General features: G+C 42.3%; 2 protein-coding genes across 2 annotated transcripts; both read right to left on the bottom strand.

Annotated features, from left to right (window-relative positions):
* Nucleotides 1-12181: 12181 nt before the first annotated feature.
* On the bottom strand, nucleotides 12182-13228 carry LOC124281755. Its single transcript, XM_046717728.1, has one exon. The coding sequence runs from the start codon at nucleotides 13226-13228 to the stop codon at nucleotides 12182-12184; it is 1047 nt and encodes a 348-aa protein (XP_046573684.1).
* Nucleotides 13229-14961: 1733 nt separating this feature from the next.
* On the bottom strand, nucleotides 14962-20458 carry LOC124281761 (protein KRE1-like). The gene is made up of 3 exons (XM_046717735.1): nucleotides 20415-20458; nucleotides 17588-17645; nucleotides 14962-15614 (listed from the first exon to the last, which is right to left on the bottom strand). The coding sequence occupies exons 2-3, from the start codon at nucleotides 17637-17639 to the stop codon at nucleotides 15337-15339; spliced, it is 330 nt and encodes a 109-aa protein (XP_046573691.1). The 5' UTR covers nucleotides 17640-17645; nucleotides 20415-20458; the 3' UTR covers nucleotides 14962-15336.
* Between the last annotated feature and the right edge of the window lie 2973 nt (nucleotides 20459-23431).

Consider the following 23431-nt stretch of genomic DNA (forward strand, 5'->3'; position numbering starts at 1 on the left):
GGCCAGCTGATCACATGTGTAGATTGCGCGTCCAGAGCATGTTCATCTAAAACGTATATTACACATGTGCAGAATTTCAGCAGTATATCCAAATGTGCAGATGACGGCTCTAGAACACGTTCGTCAACAAGCATATCATGCACTTGCAGACGACACTCAGGTATATTATACTGGTATATCGGATCTGTGTGTCACGCAAGTATACTACACATGTACAAGCGTATCACCCGCACTATTACACAATGCCAATCACAGGCTGACTAACATAGAAGACAGTGTAACCTGAAGCCATCAGCCCTGCTAATCTGTATATTGGGTTTAGCAACACAGGCACAGATGTCAGCGTTTAATATATGATATGTCTGGGAACATCATTGCACTGAAATTGGTTTAATGCTGTAGATTGGCCAGTGGTTTTATGTTGCCCCATCGGTACCATGCTCCTAACGAGTTTGAGCAAGGTAAACCGGTGGTTGTTGCAATGAAGCTCTACGAGTGAACTGTTCGAGAGGCTCTGCGATTGAGTTTCGTTTTACGCCGCTTTTAGCAATGTTTCAGCAATATCACGGCGGGGGACACCAGAAATGGGCCTCGCACATTGTACCCATGTGAGGAATCGAATCCGGGTGTTCGGCGTGACGAGCGAACGCTTTAACTACTACGTTACCCCACCGCCCCTGGGATATACAAGGAACATACGACGAATAAAGCAATAGAAATATATTCTTTATTTCAGTATAAAAATATATAAAGATTAATTTAAATTCGCATTAAGATTGCAAGACCATTTAACAGTCTTGATATCAGGTATGTCTTCAAAGGTATCACGTGGTGTGTTATTTCGGCGTGTAATCTGTGGCGTCGGGGAATTCACTGGGGTGTCATGGCGTCAGTGTGTTTATCGGATCAGTCGACCAGCCTGGCGTCATACCAATCTTCATGTCCACGGAGACGCCGCACTGAAAGTATTCACTGTGGTGTTCGCTTACATACCCTTGTATTCATATCGCAGATATAGATGCCATTTCACAATGACGGGGATGACAATGACGTCTATTATACCACGGATTATGAAGTAATTACATAGCAATGGTGGCAACGAATAACAGTGACGCCATGGTTACTGTGAAAAATAGAATGGTGGAGGAAGTTTTCTCTGACGACCCAGCCGTTGTGGTTGTTGTGGGCAAGGTTGTGGAAGTGGCTGATGCTGATGCTGATGCTGATGCTGATGCTGACACTGATGAAGATGATGTCACGCTGGCCGACGCCACAACTGTTGACGTCTCGGACGCAGCAACTGACACTGTCTGGGAAGGAACAATGGTGGACGATGTTTGGGCTCCCACACAGTTCCCTGAAATAAACCCGAAGATAAATGAAAAAATCATATCAGGACCAAAGAGGAATGTATATTCATGGTATATACGTTTCATATGAACGACGGGTTTGTGTGCTCCTGTGGTTTTTCGCAGAAAGATTACTCCCATCAACGTTGGTGTCTAACAATATAGTGAAGACGGTGATTGTCCTTCAATAAAAATATAGTTACGGTCATTGTTGGTCCTGAACAACACTGTTAGAGAAGGTCGGTGTTGTTCTTGTTTAACTCTACAACATAAGGTCGTTGTTGCCAACCGTTTTATCGTGATTATAGTTGTTGTTGTTGTTGTTCCTGCCTAACACGTTGTTTGGCCCCACAACAACAACCAGAATTCGTCACAACGAAGGTTAAGCTGCACTTTGATGCGTTAGATACCAGGTTCCCACGCTTCGTCACGTCGCCACGAGGGATTAAAACTAGACAGACGCATAACATTGATAATCTTCTAAAGCACATAGTGTTTGTGGTCTGAGAATGTTTATAATGGTTACCTGAAACCATCAGCCCTGCTAATCTGTATATTGGGTTTAGCAACACAGGCACAGATGTCAGCGTTTAATTTAAAGATTAAACGAGACTTACCTGTAAGGTGAAGTTTGATCTGAATTCCACTGACCCATGAAGCACTGAGGGATTACGTGAGATGTGCGCATGCGCATTATCACCAGTCTTCAACGCAGAAATAGGACTATATACCTCAGGGGTTGGGAGAGGTGGGCACGTAATCCCTCAGTACTTCATAGGTCAGTGGAAATCAGATCAAACTTCACCTTACAGGTAAGTCTCGTTTAATCTTTAAATTCCACCTCCCTATTCCGTACTATCGGAATCACGTGAGAGTTTTAGAGAAACATTCCTATTTCTGATACAATCATAACCATAAACAGAAACAAAACCCACCTGGTTACAATCTTTAATTTCTTAACTAGTACAACTGTATTGAAATGGCTTCAAAATCATTTCAAATGAAACAGGATTGTTACCATGAAAACAAAAAACAAACAACAATGTCCACATACATGTGTCCAGATATCACGTGAAATGTCCCTCAACCAAGGGTTTTCCAACCTTTGCTTTACTACACAACAAAAACATCTTCAAGTGTAGCTACAGGTTCACTACAATTGCTACCTAAGAACTATGACTAAGAATAGATTCACTATATTGTCCATCTATCACTGGTTTGTTGTAGAATTTGCCAAACACACAATCACTGCTCCAGCCAGCTGTGTTCAGAATTGTCTTTAATGGCACTTTCAGGGAGAAAGCCCCACTGGTGGAAGCAGACCTAATGCTGTGAGGTTTAAAGACTGACATGTCAACACCTGCCTCACACAACACTGTCCTCACCCACCGGCTAATAGTGTCCTTGGAGACCTGTCTATGGGGTTTCTGAGTACTGATAAATAAAGCATTCTCAGTTCCCCTGAGAGGATTTGTTTTCTCTAAATACAACCTAAGATTATCCACTACACACAACTTCTTGTCTGGGTAACCCTTCAGTATTATTTCACTCTGGTGAAAACCTGGTTGAGTCTGTTTCAATGTATCACCAAATCTGATCTTCACATGATCATCATTAATGTCAATATTCCTGCAGTCAATAAAATGCATTGACTGAATTCTCTGTCCAGACAACAGGAGAAGAAGAGTACAGAGTTTCATTGATAAGTCTCTTAGTGATTCACTGACTTCCCAGCCTTTTAGATAGGTAAGAACTTGCCCGACATTCCAAGTTACATTATATCGAGGCAAAGCTGGGCGTAGATTGTAAATGCCCTTCATGAATCTCACAACTGTTGGATGTTGTCCAAACTGCACCCCTGAGATCTTAACAACAGCAGAAATTGCTGACCTGGCTGAATTTATGGCGGAGTAGCTCATTCCGTCTTTGTACAGTTTAGCTAGAAAGTCAAGTGCTTGCTTCAAAGATGGTGAAAAGGGATCAGAGTTCCTTGTACTGCAAAACAGCACCCACTTTTTGAGATACGTCCCATATTGTTTGTGGGTTGAATCTCTCCATGATTGCAAGATAATGTTTGTAGCCTCTGCAGATAGGCCTTCACTTTCCACTGCTTTCCGGATAATCTTGCGGCTACAAGTCTCAGTTTGTGATGTAGAGGATGGATATAATCTGGACGATTCCGAAGTGACAAGAGATTCTGTGACTTTGGAAGCAGCCTCGGACAGTCTGTTAGCAAATGCAGTAGCTTTGTAAACCAAGGCTGTGTCGTCCACAGGGGCACCACGATGAGCACTTCCGCCGCCTCCTGTTGAATCTTCTGCAGTACTCTGGCAATCAGGCTGAATGGACAGAAAATATATTCATACAGTTTTCCCCAATACACAGTAAAAGCATCAACTGCTTCAGCCTCAGGATCTGGGTGCCAAGAAACATAGCGCTCAAGCTGATGATTTAATCTTGAAGCAAACAAATCTCTACATAGGGTGTTAAATATACACACAATTCTTTGAAACACAGCACAGCTTAATTGCCACTCCTTGTCATCTGACGCATTACGGGAGTGCCAGTCAGCCTCTACATTACACACACCTGGTAGATGAGCTGATGAAATCCATATTTCCTTTGAGATGCACCATTCCCACATTTGTCTCGTTAAATTGTTGCACATTACTTTAATGCCTCCCATATGATTTACGTATGTTACTGCTGTGGTGTTGTCCAATAACAATCTTATGTGAATGTTATCTCTATCTGAACAAAGGGACTTCAACACAAGCCAGGCTGCATAAAGTTCAAGGTAATTAATGTGCATTTCACTCTCCTCTAACGACCACAGTCCCGAAGCACTAACACCATTAGATACACCTCCCCAGCCTGACTTTGAAGCATCTGACTTGACTATGAGTTTAGGTTGGGATAGTTCTAAAGTTTGTGGCATGGTACCAACATTGTTTATCCACCAACGCAAATGGTCACAACACACACTGTCTAATTGCACTAAGCCATTATAGTTTCCTTTTTGTAATTTTAGACCTTTGTTTTTGATGATTTCCAAATGCTTGTAGTACACGGGACCATATTTCACCCCAGCTGAACTTGCATTTAACTGTCCTATCACAGCTGATAGTTCTCGAATCGTCAAGTTCTTCTGATTTAATGTATCTTTGCAGGTTTGTTTTATCCTCTGAATTTTTTCCTCAGTCAGATTTACAGTCATATATCTGCTATCAATGACAAATCCAAGATATGTAATGCACTGAGTGGGTCGCAACACCGACTTATCTGGAGGAACAGTAAACCCAAGCTGATAAAAAAATTGAACTGTACACACCACATTATCCTGACAACTCTCTCTAGTATCCCCGACAAGTAGTTGAGTTGAGTTGAGTTGAGTTGAGTTGAGTTGGGCTTTACGTCACATCGGCATTATTCCAGCCATATAGTGACGAGAACAAGTCTGCATTAATATACATTGTAAGTACAAAGTGGTTTCGTTTCAAAGACATACTTTCATTACGTTGTCATTTTAGCATGACATTCGTTAGTGACATTACACAGTTACATTTTATGATATAGATCAACTTCCCTCAGGTAGTTCAGTATCAGATGAGCGCTCACGCTGGAGAACAGATCTTTCAGATTGGTTGCGTGATAATGCGAGTCCCTTACAGATGTAAAATCCACACAGTCAAGCAGAATATGCTTGACGGTGAAAGCCTCATCGCAGGAGAGACATATGGGGGGTCCATCCCCATCCGTTTTTAGCAGATAGTCATGTGTAAACCGACTGTGGCCAATACGACATCGTCGTAAAATTACTTCATCACGTCTTGACTGGCAACCCACGTAGGTATAACCGATTGTTGGCTTCAATTCATGGAGTTTGTTTCTTCCTACTTGAGTGTCCCACCTTTTTTGCATCAAGTCCCGAGTATAGCTTTTGATATTTGGTTTGAAATCACTGTACGGGATTAGCAGTGGAGATAGGGGCTTTTCAAGAGCTGCTTTTGCTGCAGCATCGGCCTTAGTGTTACCTGCTATGCCGACGTGACCCGGCAACCAGCAGAGGATGATGTCATATTGGCCAGTAGAAAGGTCGTTGTACAGTTCTAATATGTCCAGGATGATTGGGTGACTTGAAGTCACGTTTAGAAGTGCTTGAAGGCAGGATAATGAATCTGTAAATACGATGAAGTTTTTGGACTGGTTTTGCTGTTGAATGTAGGTCAAAGCTGAGAAGATAGCTTTGGCTTCAGCGGTGAAAATGGAACTGTTGTCGGGGATCCTAGAGGAGACAGTCTTGGCTCCAATGACTGTAGCGCTGGCAACTTGGCCATCGTCCTTGGATCCGTCTGTGAAAATGGATCTGTGAGTGTTATACTTCGAACGTAACTGGTTGTATTCCTGTTGGAACACCAAGGGATTTGTTTCAGACTTTTTGAGTTTGGTGAGGGTAAGATCGACCTGTGGTTTCACCATTTGCCATGGTGGTGAGGACAGGAGTCGGTATGGTGCAATGATGTTGAGATCAATTTTAGCTGCAGATATGTGTGGTTTGATCCTGATTCCAAGTGGTGGAACCAGGGTTGGCAGTTTTGGAAATAAGTTTTCATAGAGCGGGTTGAAAACACAATTGTATGCTGGATTGGACTCATTTGAACGTAATTTAGTGATATACTGCAGTGAGAGTTTAATGCGGCGTTGTTCAAGGGAAGGTTCATTGGCCTCCGCATATAGACTGTCTACCGGAGAGGTCCTAAAAGCTCCCAGGCAGAGCCTCAGCCCTTGGTGGTGGATAGAGTCTAATTTTTCTAAATTGCTTTTGCAGGCTCCACCGTAGACAATGGAGCCATAATCCAGTTTACTGCGAACTAATGATCTGTACAAGTGAAGGAGGGTGGTCTGATCCCCTCCCCACTCTGTATTTGAAACTACTTTTAGCAAGTCTAGAGCCTTCAAGCACTTTGTTTTCAAATATTTTATGTGTGTTAAGAATGTCAGGTGGCGGTCGAATATGAGTCCAAGGAATTTGGCCTCTTCTACTACCTTGATGGGAGTACCATCTAAAGTTAGGTCTGGATCCTTGTGTGGTTTGTATTTACGACAAAAGTGAATACAATTTGTTTTGGATTTTGAAAACTTAAATCCATTTTCATTGGCCCATTTTTGGATTTTGTTAAGGCAGAGTTGCAGCTGCCTTTCTATTGCATGCATGTTCTTACCACGACATGAAATATTGAAGTCATCCACGAAAAGGGACCCATCAACGCAACTGTTCAGAACGTTGCCTTGGGGGACGCCCTGATCTTGGTGGAAATAGTCAGACAGTGTGGAACCCACCCGAACTTGAAACTGTCTGTTATTTCAAAACTGAGATATGAATTGAGGTAGTCTACCCCTCAATCCAAACTCGTGTAAATCTTTTAGGATACCATGTTTCCAGGTTGTATCATATGCTTTTTCTAAATCGAAAAAGATAGATACTGCATGTTGTTTGTTGACAATGGAGTTTTTGATGAATGATTCCAGACGTACCAGATGGTCAATGGTACTTCGGTTTTTTCGGAAACCACATTGGAGGTCACTGAGGAGGTCATTGGTCTCCAAGTACCAGATTAATCGATTGTTGACCATGCGCTCCATGGTTTTGCAAACGCAGCTGGTTAGTGATATAGGACGGTAGTTTGAGGGATCAGTATGATCGCGACCGGGTTTTGGTATGGGGATGATAATGGCATTGTGCCACGAAGGGGGAAAGTGTCCGGATGTCCAGATGTCATCAAATATATTTAGGAGTGTTTCCAAGCCTGTGTCAGGGAGGTGTTTTAGAAGCTGATAATGGATTTCATCAGCTCCTGCCACAGTGTCGTGAGCCTGTCCTAGGGCAGTACGTAATTCATGGAGGGAAAACGTTTCGTTGTAATCCTCCCCATTATCAGAGTTAAAATTGACTGGTTTCTTTTCTTGTTGGGTTTGGTATTTCTGGAACTGAGGGTTATAATTTGATGAGGAGGAGTGGTTTGCCAAAGTTTCGCCAAGTTTGTTTGCAATTTCAGATTTATTTGTTAGAAGGGAGTCACCATCTTTCACGTGGTGAACTCCTGATTTTGACCCTTTGCCCTTGATCTTTTGAATCATGTTCCACACCTTGGACATGGGTGTGCGGGAGTTGATTTTAGACACATATTTCCTCCATGACCGGCGTTTAGTTTGTTTGAAGGTACGTTTTGCCCTGGCATTTGTCATTTTAACAGCATTCAGGTTATGCACTGTAGGATGTTGTCGGAAATATTTTTCCGCCTTCTTCCTATTTTTCCTAGCTTGTTTGCAGTTTGTATCAAACCATGGTTTGCGTATGTGTGGGTTTGCAGAGGACTTAGGAATACTTTTGTCTCCAATGGCATTTAGGAAGTCTGAAAATAGTTCCATGGGGTCAGGAACATTCCTGAACTTGTCCGGCTTAAGTTTTTCTGAACATAGGGTTTGGAATAAAGGCCAACTGGCCTTAGTAAAATTCCATCTTGTTGATGGTGGTTCGTCCGTGGGGTTGATAGGAGTAAGAATTGTTGGGAAGTGGTCGCTTCCACAAAGGTCGTCATGGACCGACCATTCAAACTCATTTAAAAGATTAGAATCTGTAAGTGATAGATCGAGAGCAGAGTATGATCCAGTGGCAGGATGGAGGTAGGTGTTTGATCCATCGTTGAAGATGCATACATCATTATTTGAGAGAAACTCTTCAAGGACCTTTCCCTTACTATTTGTATCAGTACTCCCCCATAGGGGACTATGGCCGTTGAAGTCGCCCATGATTATGCAGGGCCTTGGGAGTTGATCGTATAAGTTCTGAAGATCTGTTAGGCGAACAGTTGAGGTGGGAGGGAGATAGAGGGAACATAGTGTAAACCCTATGTTCAGAGTCATGCGGACAGCAACAGTTTGTAGGTTGGTGTTAAGTGGAACAGGGCTATGGAGGATGCCCTGCCTCACCAGGATAGAAGTGCCTCCTGTAGCTTTTACACCGGGAGGAGAAAAGGAGTGGTAGGAACTGTACCGACGGATGTCAAATTTATCAGTCCTTTTTAGGAAGGTTTCTTGGAGACAAAACGCGGATGGTTTGAAGTCTTGAATCAATAACTGTAATTCATTATAATTATTCTTAAGTCCTCTGCAATTCCATTGGATCATGTTTTGTGGATTCATGGTGCTTCCACTGGTGACATGTCACGTGAACGTGAGAAAGCGTTTGATGAACTCCTATTGGTGTCTGGTGGAAATGGAGCTACCTCCATATCCAGAGGGCCAAAGGAGTTATGGACCTCGATGGGGACCTCTGAGGGAGAGGTGGCCTTTGGTTTTGTGTTTGGTGGTTGTTCAAGTTGCTTTAGTCTCTCTAGCCTCTTTTTTTCCCTTTTTCTGCGCGCAGTTTCTGTTTCTGGTTTTGGCATTTGTTCTGGTGTTTGTGATTCAGAGGTTTTGACTTTTGGCGTTGGAGATGGGGTGGCTGAGATGGGCTCATTTGTGTTGAGTTGAGTTGGCTGAGAAGACGTGATCCATGTCAGGTCGGTCTGACATGAGATGGTTGCAGTAGTGATAGAAGGACGGGAGACAGCAGAAGAGTAGGTGATGGTTGAAGGGGCTGCAGTTAAACTTGCAACCCTCTTCTTCGCTTCATGAAAGGAGATATTTTCTTTGTGCTTGATCTTTAGGATCTCGGATTCGCGTTTCCACACTGGGCAAAACTTGGAAGAGGCCATATGGTTACCACCGCAGTTCGTGCACTTCACTTCCTTAGTACAGTCGTTGCCCTCGTGCTTGTCACCACAGCGAGAACAAACAGCAGAGGAACGACAGGACTTGGATCCATGTCCGAACTTTTGGCAGTTGTAGCACCGGAGTGGATTGGGGACATACACCTCCACACCAATGCTACAATAACCAGCTTTAATAGAGTCGGGAATGTTTGCTCGCGCGAATGTGAAGAGATAGGTGTTCGTTGGTTGAACAACACCGTCCTTTTTGAAGGTGAATCGTTTTACGGCTGTGACGGATTGCTGAGAGAGTTCCTTGACAATTTGTTCTTCAGTCATGTCAGACAGGCATCGAGCTCTGTCCCGTACAATGCCTCTACACGAGTTAAGTGTTTTGTGTGCTGAGACAGCGACCTTGATATTTACAAATTCTTGTATTTTGAGGAGATTTAGTGATTGGTGTTTCCGGGTACATTCTATCAGGAGAGAGCCAGATCTAAGCTTTGTAACATTGGCAACCTCTCCGCAGATACCAGCGATACCTTTGGAGATTGCAAAAGGGTTCAATTGCAAAGGTTGCTTGTCACAAGCCTCAATGATCAGGAAACGTGGCCAGTAGTTAGGTCGGAGGGGCGTACTCTCGTCAGACGAGGAGTTGTCATCATCCATGTGTCTTCGTTTTGAACCGGGGTATTGGGAAGCCATGTCGGTAGTAATGTGGTTCGGCATCCCCTCTCCCCACCAACCGTGGAGTGTCAACAAGGACGATCTTATACTGCAGTGGGTCTCCAAGCTGCAAAGACCAGGGATAAGGGGGTGTTATACTCCAGCGAATTTGACATGAAATGCTGTAGCTGCCTACCAGATTAAAGGTCAGGATGGTTCTGTCCACGACAATCAATTGGAGACGTACAGAAATCGGAGGTCAGCATCACCAGATTTGCCCATGAGCCACCGCCTTCTGTGCATGGGTCTGCGAGGCTAATTTGTTTTGGTAGAATATTTGTTAACATTTTGAACATGGTCAAAAGTGTTATGTAATACCAAATTTTGTATAGACATTCCATGCACAGGGCAAGGCGTGACCAGCCGATTGGTAGAATCGGGCCTATTCTACCACCCGTCTAGGCAAAGTTAGGGTCGAAGTGGTGTGTTGGATTATTGAACACTATTGCCGGTTCCGTCATCCTCAACCACCAGACTCCCTTCCTCTGCCGACACAGGGATGCAACCCACGGCAAACGGGTTGCCCAATTTGGTCGCCTCTTACGACCAGCAATGGGGTGCTGTGGACCTATTCCACCCCGGGTCCACACGGGGGCGAAGAGCCATTGGCGTTACCCAGCACCCACCACGAGGAGGTTGCTCTGAGTCGTCAATATATCCAGTGTTAGCATGTCCTTGCTTACGCAAGGAGGAAAACACTGGCTTCAACATTTTTGTAAATAGTCTAGGTGCTGAGGAAAGGCCATTTGGGAGACAGGTAAATTGGTACAGATGACCTTCCCAAACAAATCGCAGATACTTTCTGTCCTTTTTAGCAACTGGGATGGAAAAATATGCATCCTTTAGATCTACTGAAGCGAAAAAGCAATCCTTTTGAACCAAGAGTAGGGCAGATCTCAAAGTATCCATTTTAAAGTGGGAGGAATCAACATTATTCAATGTTTTCAAATTAAGGATGATACGAAGGGAATTGTCTTTCTTTTCTCTACTGAAAATGTTTGATATAAATTCCCCATCTTCATGAAAGCACATTTCAATTACTCCCCTTTGTAACATTGAGGATACCTCGTTATCCACTTTAACCTACTCTCCACCTTGGAAACAGATAGGTTTAGGATGCAGAGTCTGACAGGGATAATCCAAAAATTCTATCTCTGCACCTTTCACACAAGACAGAACCCAAGAGTCAGATGTTATTTTTGTCCAATTATCAAAATAAGCACTGATATTTCCTGCCCAAAATTTTTCCGGTGTATTTATGAGTGGTTGTAAACCATGATATCCCACCTGAGGGCTTGTCTCGTCAACAGGTGTTAAAATTTCTTACGGTCTGTTTTCCCTGGGTATTGTCGCTTGGATAAAAAACCAGTCTGACCACCCTGGGTTGATGGGCTTGTTCGACCTCTGCCATAGTTGTGTTGGTAGGGTCTGGACTTGCCTCTCTGTGTCTGGCCATATGGCCTGAAGCGATAATGTCCTCTAGACGTGGAAGGATACGGTTGAGCTGAGCTCTTGTATTTTTCTGGAGCATTCAGTTTCTTTCCTAACTCTTTGGAGTCGGAAATTTCCTTAATCTGCTTAGGCAAATCGTCCCCAAAGAGTAGAGTGGTGGTTCTTGTTGAATTTGAACACAACTTTTTGTAGGGTCCTTGCAAATCTGAGCGGAAAATATCTTTCCTCTTTGTATTGACATCAGACTGTACAGCCACTAGGAGTCTTAAAGTGTCTTTAGATTTCACCAACAGGTCTTTTGCGTCAACGCCTGTTTTATTTACTACTGCTGACAACAAGGAGTCAAGCATGCTGACAACTGGGATAATGGCCTTGACCAGTAGCCCCTGGGTATGCTGCAATTTGCAGTCTCTTGTCTTTGTATGAGATTTTGCCTCTTGCCAAATTTCTGGGTTCGTCTTTGGGGCTAGAATGCAGTTTACTGGGCGCAGCCCGGCGTGCGGAGAAAGCTCGCTAATGAGCAATCAGTGCGCATCGCACTATAGCGCGGCTGCTCTGTAGCTCTACTACACTGTCTTACTATAACGCAGTCATTCATCGATCCTTAGGGTTAGGGTTTAGGGTTAGGGTTGGGCACCCCTTTACGATCCTTAGGGTTAGGGTTAGGGTTAGGGTTGGGCACCCCTTTACGATCCTTAGGGTTAGGGTTTAGGGTTAGGGTTGGGCACCACTTTACGATCCTAACTTACCTTTGAACAGAGTAAATTCCCTTGCATCCCATTGGTTTTGAAACACGTTTCGTCCCACCAGGACTCGTCAGTGCAGCTTGGTTTCCAAAAGGAAACTGCAGACGTGTTTCGCTTGTTGTCTGTTTTTTTCTTGGACGAAACACGTCGAGAAGCTTTACATCTTCTCAGCGAGGGGCTTTCGTTCTAGGCGATCTACCACACAATCAAGGGTAGGTGGATATACTCGCTTCACTGCCTCCAAGAAAGCGAGGTACTTGTCCGGAGCACTAGACAAGTATTTTCGCCAGAAAATGTACTCAACAAAGTACGAATCGTATAGTGCTTTCTGGGTCCCAGATCCAGGTAGTCCAGTGTTTTTCACCGCTCGCCACGTTGATTCTATGGTGTTTGTGTGAGCACCTGTCTCTGGGTCCTTAAAGTTTTCACTATGGTTCACAGTCATGTGGGTGTAGCCAAGCTTCCCAAGCTTGTTGTATGCCTTCCAACAATCAGTGATGATTGTGGTTCCCTTAGCCACATGCTTCTCAATAGCGGAGATGAGGGTGTCCGCACTTCGGTCGGTCAGGGTGGTGAGGAACACTTGCCGACTTTCACGTTCAATGCCGCCAAGCACCCAAACACCCTCGACCCTTTTCCCACGGTGGTACTTCCTCTTGCCAAACTTTGATTCGTCAATTTCCACCGTGGTTCCAGGGCCACCGATCTTGGAACTGTCCGCCTCGATGACTGTCATGCACACTTCCCGGCAAAACATGTTCCAGTCTACCAGGGTGTGACACGACCCGATCCTCAGTTCCCGCTGGATTACATGAGAAGGCGTCTTGTAGACCCAGTAATACAGGTGCTTCATCAGTTGAGGCAGAGTGAGATGAGAGCCGGAAAACCAGCTCCCCTCCCGGATCGAAACTTTCTGGCCGCAGGTCTTGACCCGGCATCGCCAGACCAAACCATCACGACCGTAGCTTGAGTCTTTTTTTCGAGTCAGCTGACCGCTAGTACAACGGGGGCAGGCTCCTTCGAAGTCACCTATGACCCCGCGGGTAGTCAGCCAGTCGACAAGAGCCGACGAATCGAGAGTCAGACGATAAACATCGTCATAATCATAGCTTCTCCGGATTGGTTGGGCGACATCTTGATAACAATAGCTAGGTGTGGCTTCTCGAGTTGATGAATGGGTAGGCGGAGACTGAGCACTGCGCATGCGCGAGAAATGAAAACAAACCATTGCACATACGCAGTGCTAGCAGTGCTACTGTGGTAATGACCCGTTAAACGAGCACATGTTGGCTGTGATCGCACCCGTGGTCCCAAGGTACCGTGTCGGCTAATTAGCGTAATTAGCACCCATCAGGATTCCCCCTAATCCTGCTGAGCGCGTTCGAGCCCCAGCAGCGCTGATTAAATCTGAAAAAGTGCGCCCGGTAAAGTGCAGTACTCCCGTCTTTGGTACCAGCAAATACTCGGTGTTACAAGGCCGTTTATACTTGTCCATAAGCGGCTTAACCTTATCCATGTTTGGCGCTTTCGAAAGTCCTTGGTCAACTGACTTGGCAAGGTCAGCATTGATCTTATCGCCAGTTTGGTCTTCATTGCCAAAAAAGTCCTTCATCTCTTCAAGAAACGATTCCATTTCGTTCTCTCTTCTTCGGCAGCCACAGTATCGTCGGCGCCGGCATCGAGGCATTTGGATACCACATTGTCGAAATCTTCGCTGTCATACGAGTCATCCTCGCTATCATGGGCGCCGCCATCTTGTTGACAGTCGGAACCGCTCGGCTGCTCTCGTGACTCTCCGACATGTCCCTTACTGAAGGCCGTGCTAAGAATAGATAGCGCTGACCTAATTTCTGCCATGGTGTCGGCCTGCCCCTGTTGGCTGCGAGGAGCGCTTGCATGGTATCTGTTAGACTAACAACTAGTCTCTGAAATGAACATATTATACTGAAAAAAGGTCATAGTAAAAAAAAAAATTATATAATGAAAAGGAGCCCTGAGACTTGCCTCATTTTCTAGACTTGTGTGGGCTTTCTTGGATATATTTGCTTCAGGGTCTGTACGAGAGACTAGGTATCTGTCAGCTGCCTCTTATCTGGGTCAACCATTCCACTCTTACAAAGTTTCCCTTTTCCCTTCAGGGATTTTTGTGACTTTCCTCCAGTGGAGGTCGTGTCATCTTCTCTTGGGACTTCTCAGTGAGATTGTCCACAATGTCAAAGAACCCAGCATTCTCACTCTGGCGTTTGTTTTGTCCAGCTAATTGGTCATCAGACATTTCATGTGACGGCTGCGCCATTGTCACTGACCACGACCAGTGGCCGTATCGGTCTCAAACAAACAAGTTCTCCAACAGTCTGAAAAACCGTCGAAACTGCTCCAACAACTCACAAACCAATCTCGAGGTAGTCCCACACACGATGAATATTCACAATCCGATGAAAACGTAGTTTGGTCGCCAAAAACTAATTAGAAAAACTTCTTGAAATTGCGTCGAAGACTAGGTAAACACGCTAACGAACTGATGATAATGCGCATGCGCACATCTCACGTGATTCCGATAGTACGGAATAAGGGAGGTGGAATATATAATATTTCTGGGAACATCATTGCACTGAAATTGGTTTAATGCTGTAGATTGGCCAGTGGTTTTATGTTGCCCCATCGGTACCATGCTCCTAACGAGTTTGAGCAAGGTAAACCGGTGGTTGTTGCAATGAAGCTCTACGAGTGAACTGTTCGAGAGTCTCTGCGATTGAGTTCGTTTTACGCCGCTTTTAGCAATGTTTCAGCAATATCACGGCGGGGGACACCAGAAATGGGCCTCACACATTGTACCCATGTGGGGAATCGAATCCGGGTGTTCGGCGTGACGAGCGAACGCTTTAAGTACTACGCTACCCCACCGCCCCTGGGATATACAAGCAACATACGACGATATAGCAATAGAAATATATTCTTTATTTCTGTATAAAAATATATAAAGATTAATTTAAATTCGCATTAAGATTGCAAGACCATTTAACAGTCTTGGTATCAGGTATGTCTTCAAAGGTATCACGTGGTGTATGTTTATTTCGGCGTGTAATCTGTGGCGTCGGGGAATTCACTGGGGTGTCATGGCGTCAGTGTGTTTATCGGATCAGTCGACCAGCCTGGCGTCATACCAATCTTCATGTCCACGGAGACGCCGCACTGAAAGTATTCACTGTGGTGTTCGCTTACATACCCTTGTATTCATATCGCAGATATAGATGCCATTTCACAATGACGGGGACGACAATGACGTCTATTATACCACGGATTATGAAGTAATTACATAGCAATGGTGGCAACGAATAACAGTGACGCCATGGTTACTGTGAAAAACAGAATGGTGGAGGAAGTTTTCTCTGACGACCCAGCCGTTGTGGTTGTTGTGGGCAAGGTTGTGGAAGTGGCTGATGCTGATGCTGATGCTGATGCTGATGCTGACACTGATGAAGATGATGTCACGCTGGCCGACGCCACAACTGTTGACGTCTCGGACGCAGCAACTGACACTGTCTGGGAAGGAACAATGGTGGACGATGTTTGGGCTCCCACATAGTTCCCTGAAATAAACCCGACGATAAATGAAAAAATCATATCAGGACCAAAGAGGAATGTATATTCATGGTATATACGTTTCATATGAACGACGGGTTTGTGTGCTCCTGTGGTTTTTCGCAGAAAGATTACTCCCATCAACGTTGGTGTCTAACAATATAGTGAAGACGGTGATTGTCCTTCAATAAAAATATAGTTACGGTCATTGTTGGTCCTGAACAACACTGTTAGAGAAGGTCGGTGTTGTTCTTGTTTAACTCTACAACATAAGGTCGTTGTTGCCAACCGTTTTATTGTGATTATTATTGTTGTTGTTGTTGTTGTTCCTGCCTAACACGTTGTTTGGCCCTACAACAACCAGAATTCGTCGCAACGAAGGTTAAGCTGCACTTTGATGCGTTAGATACCAGGGTCCGACGCCTCGTCACGTCGCCACGAGGGATTAAAACTAGACAGACGCATAACATTGATAATCTTCCAAAGCACATAGTGTTTGTGGTCTGAGAATGTCTATTTAGGCCATGGGCATCGAATTCGTATTTGTATGGCTGTAGTGGGCAAATATGCGTTAAAATCAAGTGCGATGGTTCATGAGCGGATACAGATGTTTGGGAAATCCCACATTCCACACACTGGGTGACTGCAAATGTATCGGAAAACAATATGCGATTTGTAATCGTTATGATCATTATAATTTGGTCGAATAACCAACAGTGGCCATACCTTAGGATAATCTATGTATCATAATTTGAACATATAGTGGTATTGAGCAATATTCCCTACCTAATGAAGTGAACTATGTTATGTTTAACAGAGGATGGTATCATGAACATCCCATTGTAATCAACTATTTAAACAACATTATACAGTAATACTGATTTCAGTCTTCAGTAGGTCCAAGATGACATAAGGCAGTCGTGATTTCAAAACTAAGTCGCGTGGGTACTTTAACGCTAACAGAATTCCTTTTATGGTCCGCCAACTAGCAAATGGCAAGGTAGTATATATAACGTTTGTTATTCCAGTATTGATAAAAACAGCATACAATTGCATTACCAAACCCGCATAATGAATTTTATTATTTACATTTGGACGGAAAACAAGCTCCACGTGTAATGTATTTGCGGAAGCCATTTTGTTTTATGCCACCACGTGGCTCTTGAGTACATCGATATATCCCTTCCTCAAATACATCACTCAAAGTTTTACAATAGCTGGTGAATGAAAGCTGGTGTGATATTTGTACATAAATGTGGTGACATATTTGTTAAAAATATCTATGTTGTATTGCTATAAATCGGACATGGCATCACAATCAGTCGGGTGAACTTTAAGGGTATACTACTCACAAGAAGTTAAGAACCACATGATTTTTGTCATACGACTTTAGTAAATCTGTCGTGCCGTGAGTAACTGTAGTTTTATGACGTATTGTGTTTTTCAATTTTCTTTACGTGGTAGATATACTAACTGAAATAAGTAAATAAACGGCTATGAAACGAATATCCATATATTAATTATTTGATACTGTGTTGGATATATCCGGATATTTTTACTAAAACACGCTATACAAATTGCCCGTTGATATATCGATTCCGTCCCTTTTCCCGCACCGTTATATACAACAGATATTTACACACAACAGATATTTACACACAACATATATTTACAGCTGTTGAAAGATCTTCTAATAAACAATATTGTTCGAACATTCAGTACATCACTGGCAAGACATTACAAATGACCTATTACAGTACTATTGACTGTCATAACGCTGGGGACTGATAGCAGTAATACACTTTCTATGGGTGGATATTTTATGAACCAAATAAACGTGTTTAATGAATTGCAGTAAATAAACGTAGCGGCTATTGATTGCGACCGTGTTTTATTATGACACACACACATCGTTTCTTCCAAGATCTTTTAAATATATATGCGCCATTTATTAGAACTAAGTAAAATATGTTAGACTCACCTGCAAGCGTAACCAGAATTAACAGTCCGAGAAGTGAAGTCGAAGTTGTCATTGTTTCCTGAAAAAGTCAACAGATTGAACTTTTACTGTGAGCGTAAGCATACAGGTTATCTGTCGGTCCGCCGTCGGTGTGGGTCCTGTCCCAGCTGTAGAGGTCTATATACAAGTGTGTGGTATGTTGCTCTGGACTAGCGGACATCCGGCTTTGTGGGATGTGTTGAGCATTTTCCAGCCTCTCGACAGGAGGACGTTAACAGACATACAACCCTACTGGTTCCCGTCGTGTGGCGGTGTGCGCCTGCGCGGAAGTAAAGTGTACTGTACAGGGATATCTTTAATACTGGAACAAGTTAAAATCGCATTGTGGATTTTGACTCTTGATAAGTAGCATGTGACTGGAAGGTTATGACCAGATAAGTAGCATGTGACTGGAAGGTTATGACCAGATAAGTAGCATGTGACTGGAAGGTTATGACCAGATAAGTAGCATGTGACTGGAAGGTTATGACCAGATAAGTAGCATGTGACTGGAAGGTTATGACCAGATAAGTAGCATGTGACTGGAAGGTTATGACCAGATAAGTAGCATGTGACTGGAAGGTTATGACCATATAAGTAGCATGTGACTGGAAGGTTATGACCAGATAAGTAGCATGTGACTGGAAGGTTATGACCAGATAAGTAGAATGTGACTGGAAGGTTATGACCATATATGAAAAAACTTGATGGAGGATTCAAACCAAAATGTTTGTCTTTTAACGCCGCACTCAAAACTCTGATTAACAGCATGAGCATCGATTTACGCATGGGATGTGTCAACTAAGTCAGTCTGATTAACCATCCGATCCCGTTAGTCGCCTCTTACGACAAGCATGGGTTGCTGAAGACCAGTTCTAACCCGGATCTTCACGGGTCTTCAAACTAGGACAACACTTTTGCAATATTGCATGACTTCGGCCCTAACTACGTGTTTTTCGTCAGGTCGCATAAAAGCATTTTCCAAATTCAAATACGCGTTATCAGAGTGTTCCAGTACTGTAGGTACATCTAACAAATCTCTGCTCGTATGAAACGGGTTTATCATCCAAAACTCTGTTCCACTGGAAATATTGCTTGTGTGAGATCAAACCTAGGAGATATCGTTTTCACAATAGATTTTCTATAATGCCCTGACAATGCTATGACGTCATAACTTGATGACTCGTGAAGAGTGATTTGGGATGATAAATAGAATCTCACCCTCGTGTCTTCTGATATCAAATATATCAACACTCGTTGATAAAAGTAAAAATATGTGTAACTGTATGAACTCGTGTTGATATAATTGATATCAGTAGACACTTGGATGAAATGCCCTATATGTTCACCGGTAAACCTTGGTATAGCTTGTGCCCATTGATTGTGTTGTTTCAACAGTTTAAATAAACTGTGCACAATTGAGTCCCCGGAGACTAGTCTCCCTTTTAATCACCTTTACTGCACAAATTATTATTGAACATATTTTTTTCGTTAGGTTTTCAGCACTGATAAAGTTATGTTAATTAAACTCATGGCTTTCTGTGGCGACTTAACACAAAAAAGACCAGCTCCAGAGACCATATTTCTCTCGTGTCAGAATATCTGGAATATCTGTCAAAACCACCTTGCAATGTTCTACTTCTCTGCCGGATTGTTCCTTGATAACGTAATGGTTTGGGCTTTCAAAGTGTTTTCCTGCTTCAAAGTGTCGTGTTCTCCCCTACTTTCCTCCTAAAGTGTTAGTTAGTGGAATTTATGTAAACACAGTATGTTGGCAATATCGATTTGCAGCGTAATAAATGTACATGTGGCGTTATTTGAAACCTCCGAGAAACTTAAATCGTTGTGTCATGGAGCTTCGTGGCTTCAGGGCGTGGCATGGGCCGTTGCCAGGAGTAGATGGCGGGGTACGCTCAACACTTCGCCTGCCAATTGTCATTTACTTCTTGCGTTCAGTTTTAATATCATATTTCAAATAGGAAAACGTATTGTGCATGGTAGAAACTTTCTGTATATCGACCTTGAAGAAGTAAATTTCACACAACAATTTGTACAAGACCAACGCGACGCACATATTGTAGAATGCAGTATGAATTAAACACATCTCTGATTTCAGAGAGATTCGCGAGAAATATATTCCACTATTAAGAACTGAAAGTGGCGAGCAGAGCCAGTCAGTGGTTGTTAAAACAGTCACATTAACGTAGTGCTTGGTTTTGAAAGAAGTGCATATTAAATTGATTATTTATGTTGATAAAGCCATTGTTACTTATAGTTGCTTTCTGTGTTGCGATGGCGTTCTAATTGGAAACAAAAACTAGAATGTAATAAGCTGTTCTGGACCTATAAGCAACACTTAGTTAACCATCAGCGTGTGTCTTCGGTCACACATCTTGGATGTGATACAAATGTGTAAAGGGAGTAAAGGGAGTGAGTGGTGGATGTCCTAAATAACTTGCAATGCGGTAATTAAAGAGTCTATATGATACATGTTTCATTACAAACCTGAAATAATAACTTGGTACTCTGTCAACTATGCAGCACCACTGATATTACATATATTACAGTTCATTTCTCGCAATACGTTCACTTTTCAGACTTTATGAAAATGAAAATCAGAAAAAATCGGCATCCAGGGATTATATGGTCTCCATTAAAGGTGGTGATTTCTGTATTATTCAAATCATGCTTATCACTGATGAAACGAGATTAAAGGAGCATATAAAGAAATAAAAACTCAACTATAGGACATGCTTGAGGACATGGTCTACCATAAAGGTGGCGGGTGTGAAATGCCGGCTATACTCACGGTCTCCTTGTGGTTCCTCCTGCCTCTACCTTCTACCTCGGCTTTCTGAGTTGACACTGGCCGTCGGGTTCGCCCCGCCAGCTTTATACCACCTGTGTGACGTCACTGCATACGACAACATCCTATTAATATTCAAGGCAAATAGGATATATAACATTTGTAGAAGTGTATTAACACAGCAAGACAGTGTAATTTCACTGAATATGAGACGCAATAAATGCATCATGAATATGTATAACTTTGGTCAGATAGACGGCTTGATTTGAAGGTATTTGAAGGCTAACAATGGCATTAAATGTTGTAATCACGCAGCTTCGAGCACCAGTCATATGGCGCTCTTTGAAATCTTTATAGAAGGAGGCTGCAAGGAGCATGCTTTATTCACCTCAGATGTTGAATTTAAACACCAAAGGCTGGAGTCATTCCTCTTGTAATTCGTTTTTGTGGATAGATATATGTTACTCTGAAACTCTATGTACAAATATGAAACTGATTAGGCGGTCTCACTGTTTGAAGTCAATCTTGTCTTCAACGAATGACAGTGACTGGGTGAAAATGTCTGACAGCAGACTCGCCGTGGCAGAGTTGGTTGCAGGACATCGTACACGATGGTGTAAATCCTTGTTCATATATCAATCACTGGTCCAGGGCGGAATATTTAGAAGACGCCATCACAGAGCAGGAAGAGTGCGGCGTTAGACAACCGTCGATCTAGAGCTGGCTATAATGATCGATAATTGTAAATATCGTCGATCTAGAGCTGGCTATAATGATCGATCATTGTAAATATCGTCGATCTAGAGCTGGCTATAATGATCGATAATTGTAAATACCGTCGATCTAGAGCTGGCTATAATGATCGATCATTGTAAATATCGTCGATAGGAAAGGTTATTAATGATTATCGATATGAAAATTGTGTTATCGATAATATCATACATTATCTTTTGTGATAGAAAGTAGGTTTAATTTTCTCACACAATATACAAATGTTTGATTTTATTCATGGTCTGCTTCTAAATTATGTTCAGGACATTGTTTTGTTAATAATCCATGCAAAAGACAGTGACCACTCACCAGTGATGTGAAATACATTCCTATCTTTTAGATATATTTATCATTTGTGCTCAAAGTTACGTCACCGATAGTTATCGATAAATAATCGATATTCAGTTAACGATTATCAATATCGTTATTTTGATACTTGGAGTTAGTATCTTTATTTATTTTACAATTCGTATCTCATATTTTTTTATAATTAGCGGTTAAGGAAGCTACTTTTAGGTGAGTCAACTTTTATCCGCTTTTGTTTAAACCACTTTAATTTCTGGTTTTGATGATGATGGTGTTATTGTTGGTGTTTGTTGTCATGGTAGTCGCATGCATCAACGACTGTGTTTTCGTCTCTGTAATGCTGCAGTAGACGTGTCAGTGGCTGTATGTCTGTATTGTAGTTGCAGTCGTGGCTTTAGATTCAGTTCTAGCTGTGGATGTAACAGTAGTTAAAGTTGTAGTAGTCTAGTTGCAACTGTTGTCTAAGTTTTATCTGTTGTTTAATCAAGTGTAGTTGTAATTGCAATAGTTGTCGAAGATATAGCAGTAATAATACACTAAACGCCAAAGAAACGTTACCCTCCTTCCTTAATGACGGAGGTACCTATTTTCAACTGGCGTTGTGATGTGTGGACGTCCACTTCTTGGTCTGTCTACGGTGACCCCAGTCTGCCTGAAGCCCTGAATAAGTCTTATAACCGTGATACGGTGGCATCCGAGGGCGTTGGCAACATCATTGTATGTCGACCCCATCTGCACCATCCCAATGGCTCTTTCTCTCTCTTCAGCTGTTAATCGTGGCATATTTCTGGTACTTGTGTATCATATCATGTATTCTAGGTTCTCTTCATACCTTACAGAATCATTCTACATGTGAAATGGATGCAAATACTGCTTGAATATTGCTGCGTTTTGGCGATTGATTTTGCTATGTGTAAACAGAAAATGGAAAAATGTTACTTTGCAAGCAAAAATGTTAACAAAGATAATTTTAGATATTCCTAAACATTTTTACACAATATCAAAGACACGTTTTACTTGTTTTCACTAATGCAAATCAGCAGAAAATGTTTTAAATGACTGAAATCATAGGAATGATTATTTTACAATTTTACACACTCTACAACAGTTGTGTCTTGTTTTAATAGTTCAAAAATGGTGACTTTAAATGGTTTATCATTGTCCCAAAGCAGAATTTTATTTCAACCTTTCTTTTGGGCATCAAAATACTGTTATTGGTATATTTCGGCATGGACGAATATGGGACAATTTAACTCTCCTGAAAAAGATGCATTTCACCTAAATATGAATTAATTTGAGAATTTTTTTTCGTGATTTGCATAAAGCTGTGTTGTTAAGCTTTCTTGTAAACTAATACCTTCTAACATATCTTTGATAGTTTTCAGTAATTCATAAAGGTAGGAGGGTAACGTTTCTTTTGGCGTTTAGTGTAGATGCGGGTGTAGCTTTGCAGTTTTATCTGTACAGTGTACTTTTAATTTAAATAATCTCTAGTTGTATCTGTAACTGTAGTTGTATCGGGGGATGATAGAAAGATAGATATTCTTTATTTCCTCCAATTGAATGAAGATTACAATATGCAGTGATAATATATTTTACGTCAAACGATGAAGATGCATTAGTGATATAGTCACAAATGTTCATATACATACAAGTGTTTTAGCAAGTATCGCCATTTCCTTATAAAATGGCTTACATTAATTATTACTTTTGCCCACACATCTCTTTCTAGTTCCATGATACATTCTATTGGACATCCACCAAGTAAAAATGCGAGAATAACATCATCATCTTGATCCCATATCTTAACAAAAGTTTCTACATCCAGAATATCACATATGGAGTTAAAAAGTTCATTTACATGACATACACACGTGCTTTACAATATGATTGGCGACAGTTTTACAATAACCTTCTCTTGAAACAATTCAGCTGATCCATAG

Source organism: Haliotis rubra, unplaced genomic scaffold (assembly GCF_003918875.1).
Source record: "Haliotis rubra isolate DU_JTF1 unplaced genomic scaffold, ASM391887v1 Scf289, whole genome shotgun sequence".
Taxonomy (NCBI): Eukaryota; Metazoa; Mollusca; class Gastropoda; order Lepetellida; family Haliotidae; genus Haliotis; species Haliotis rubra.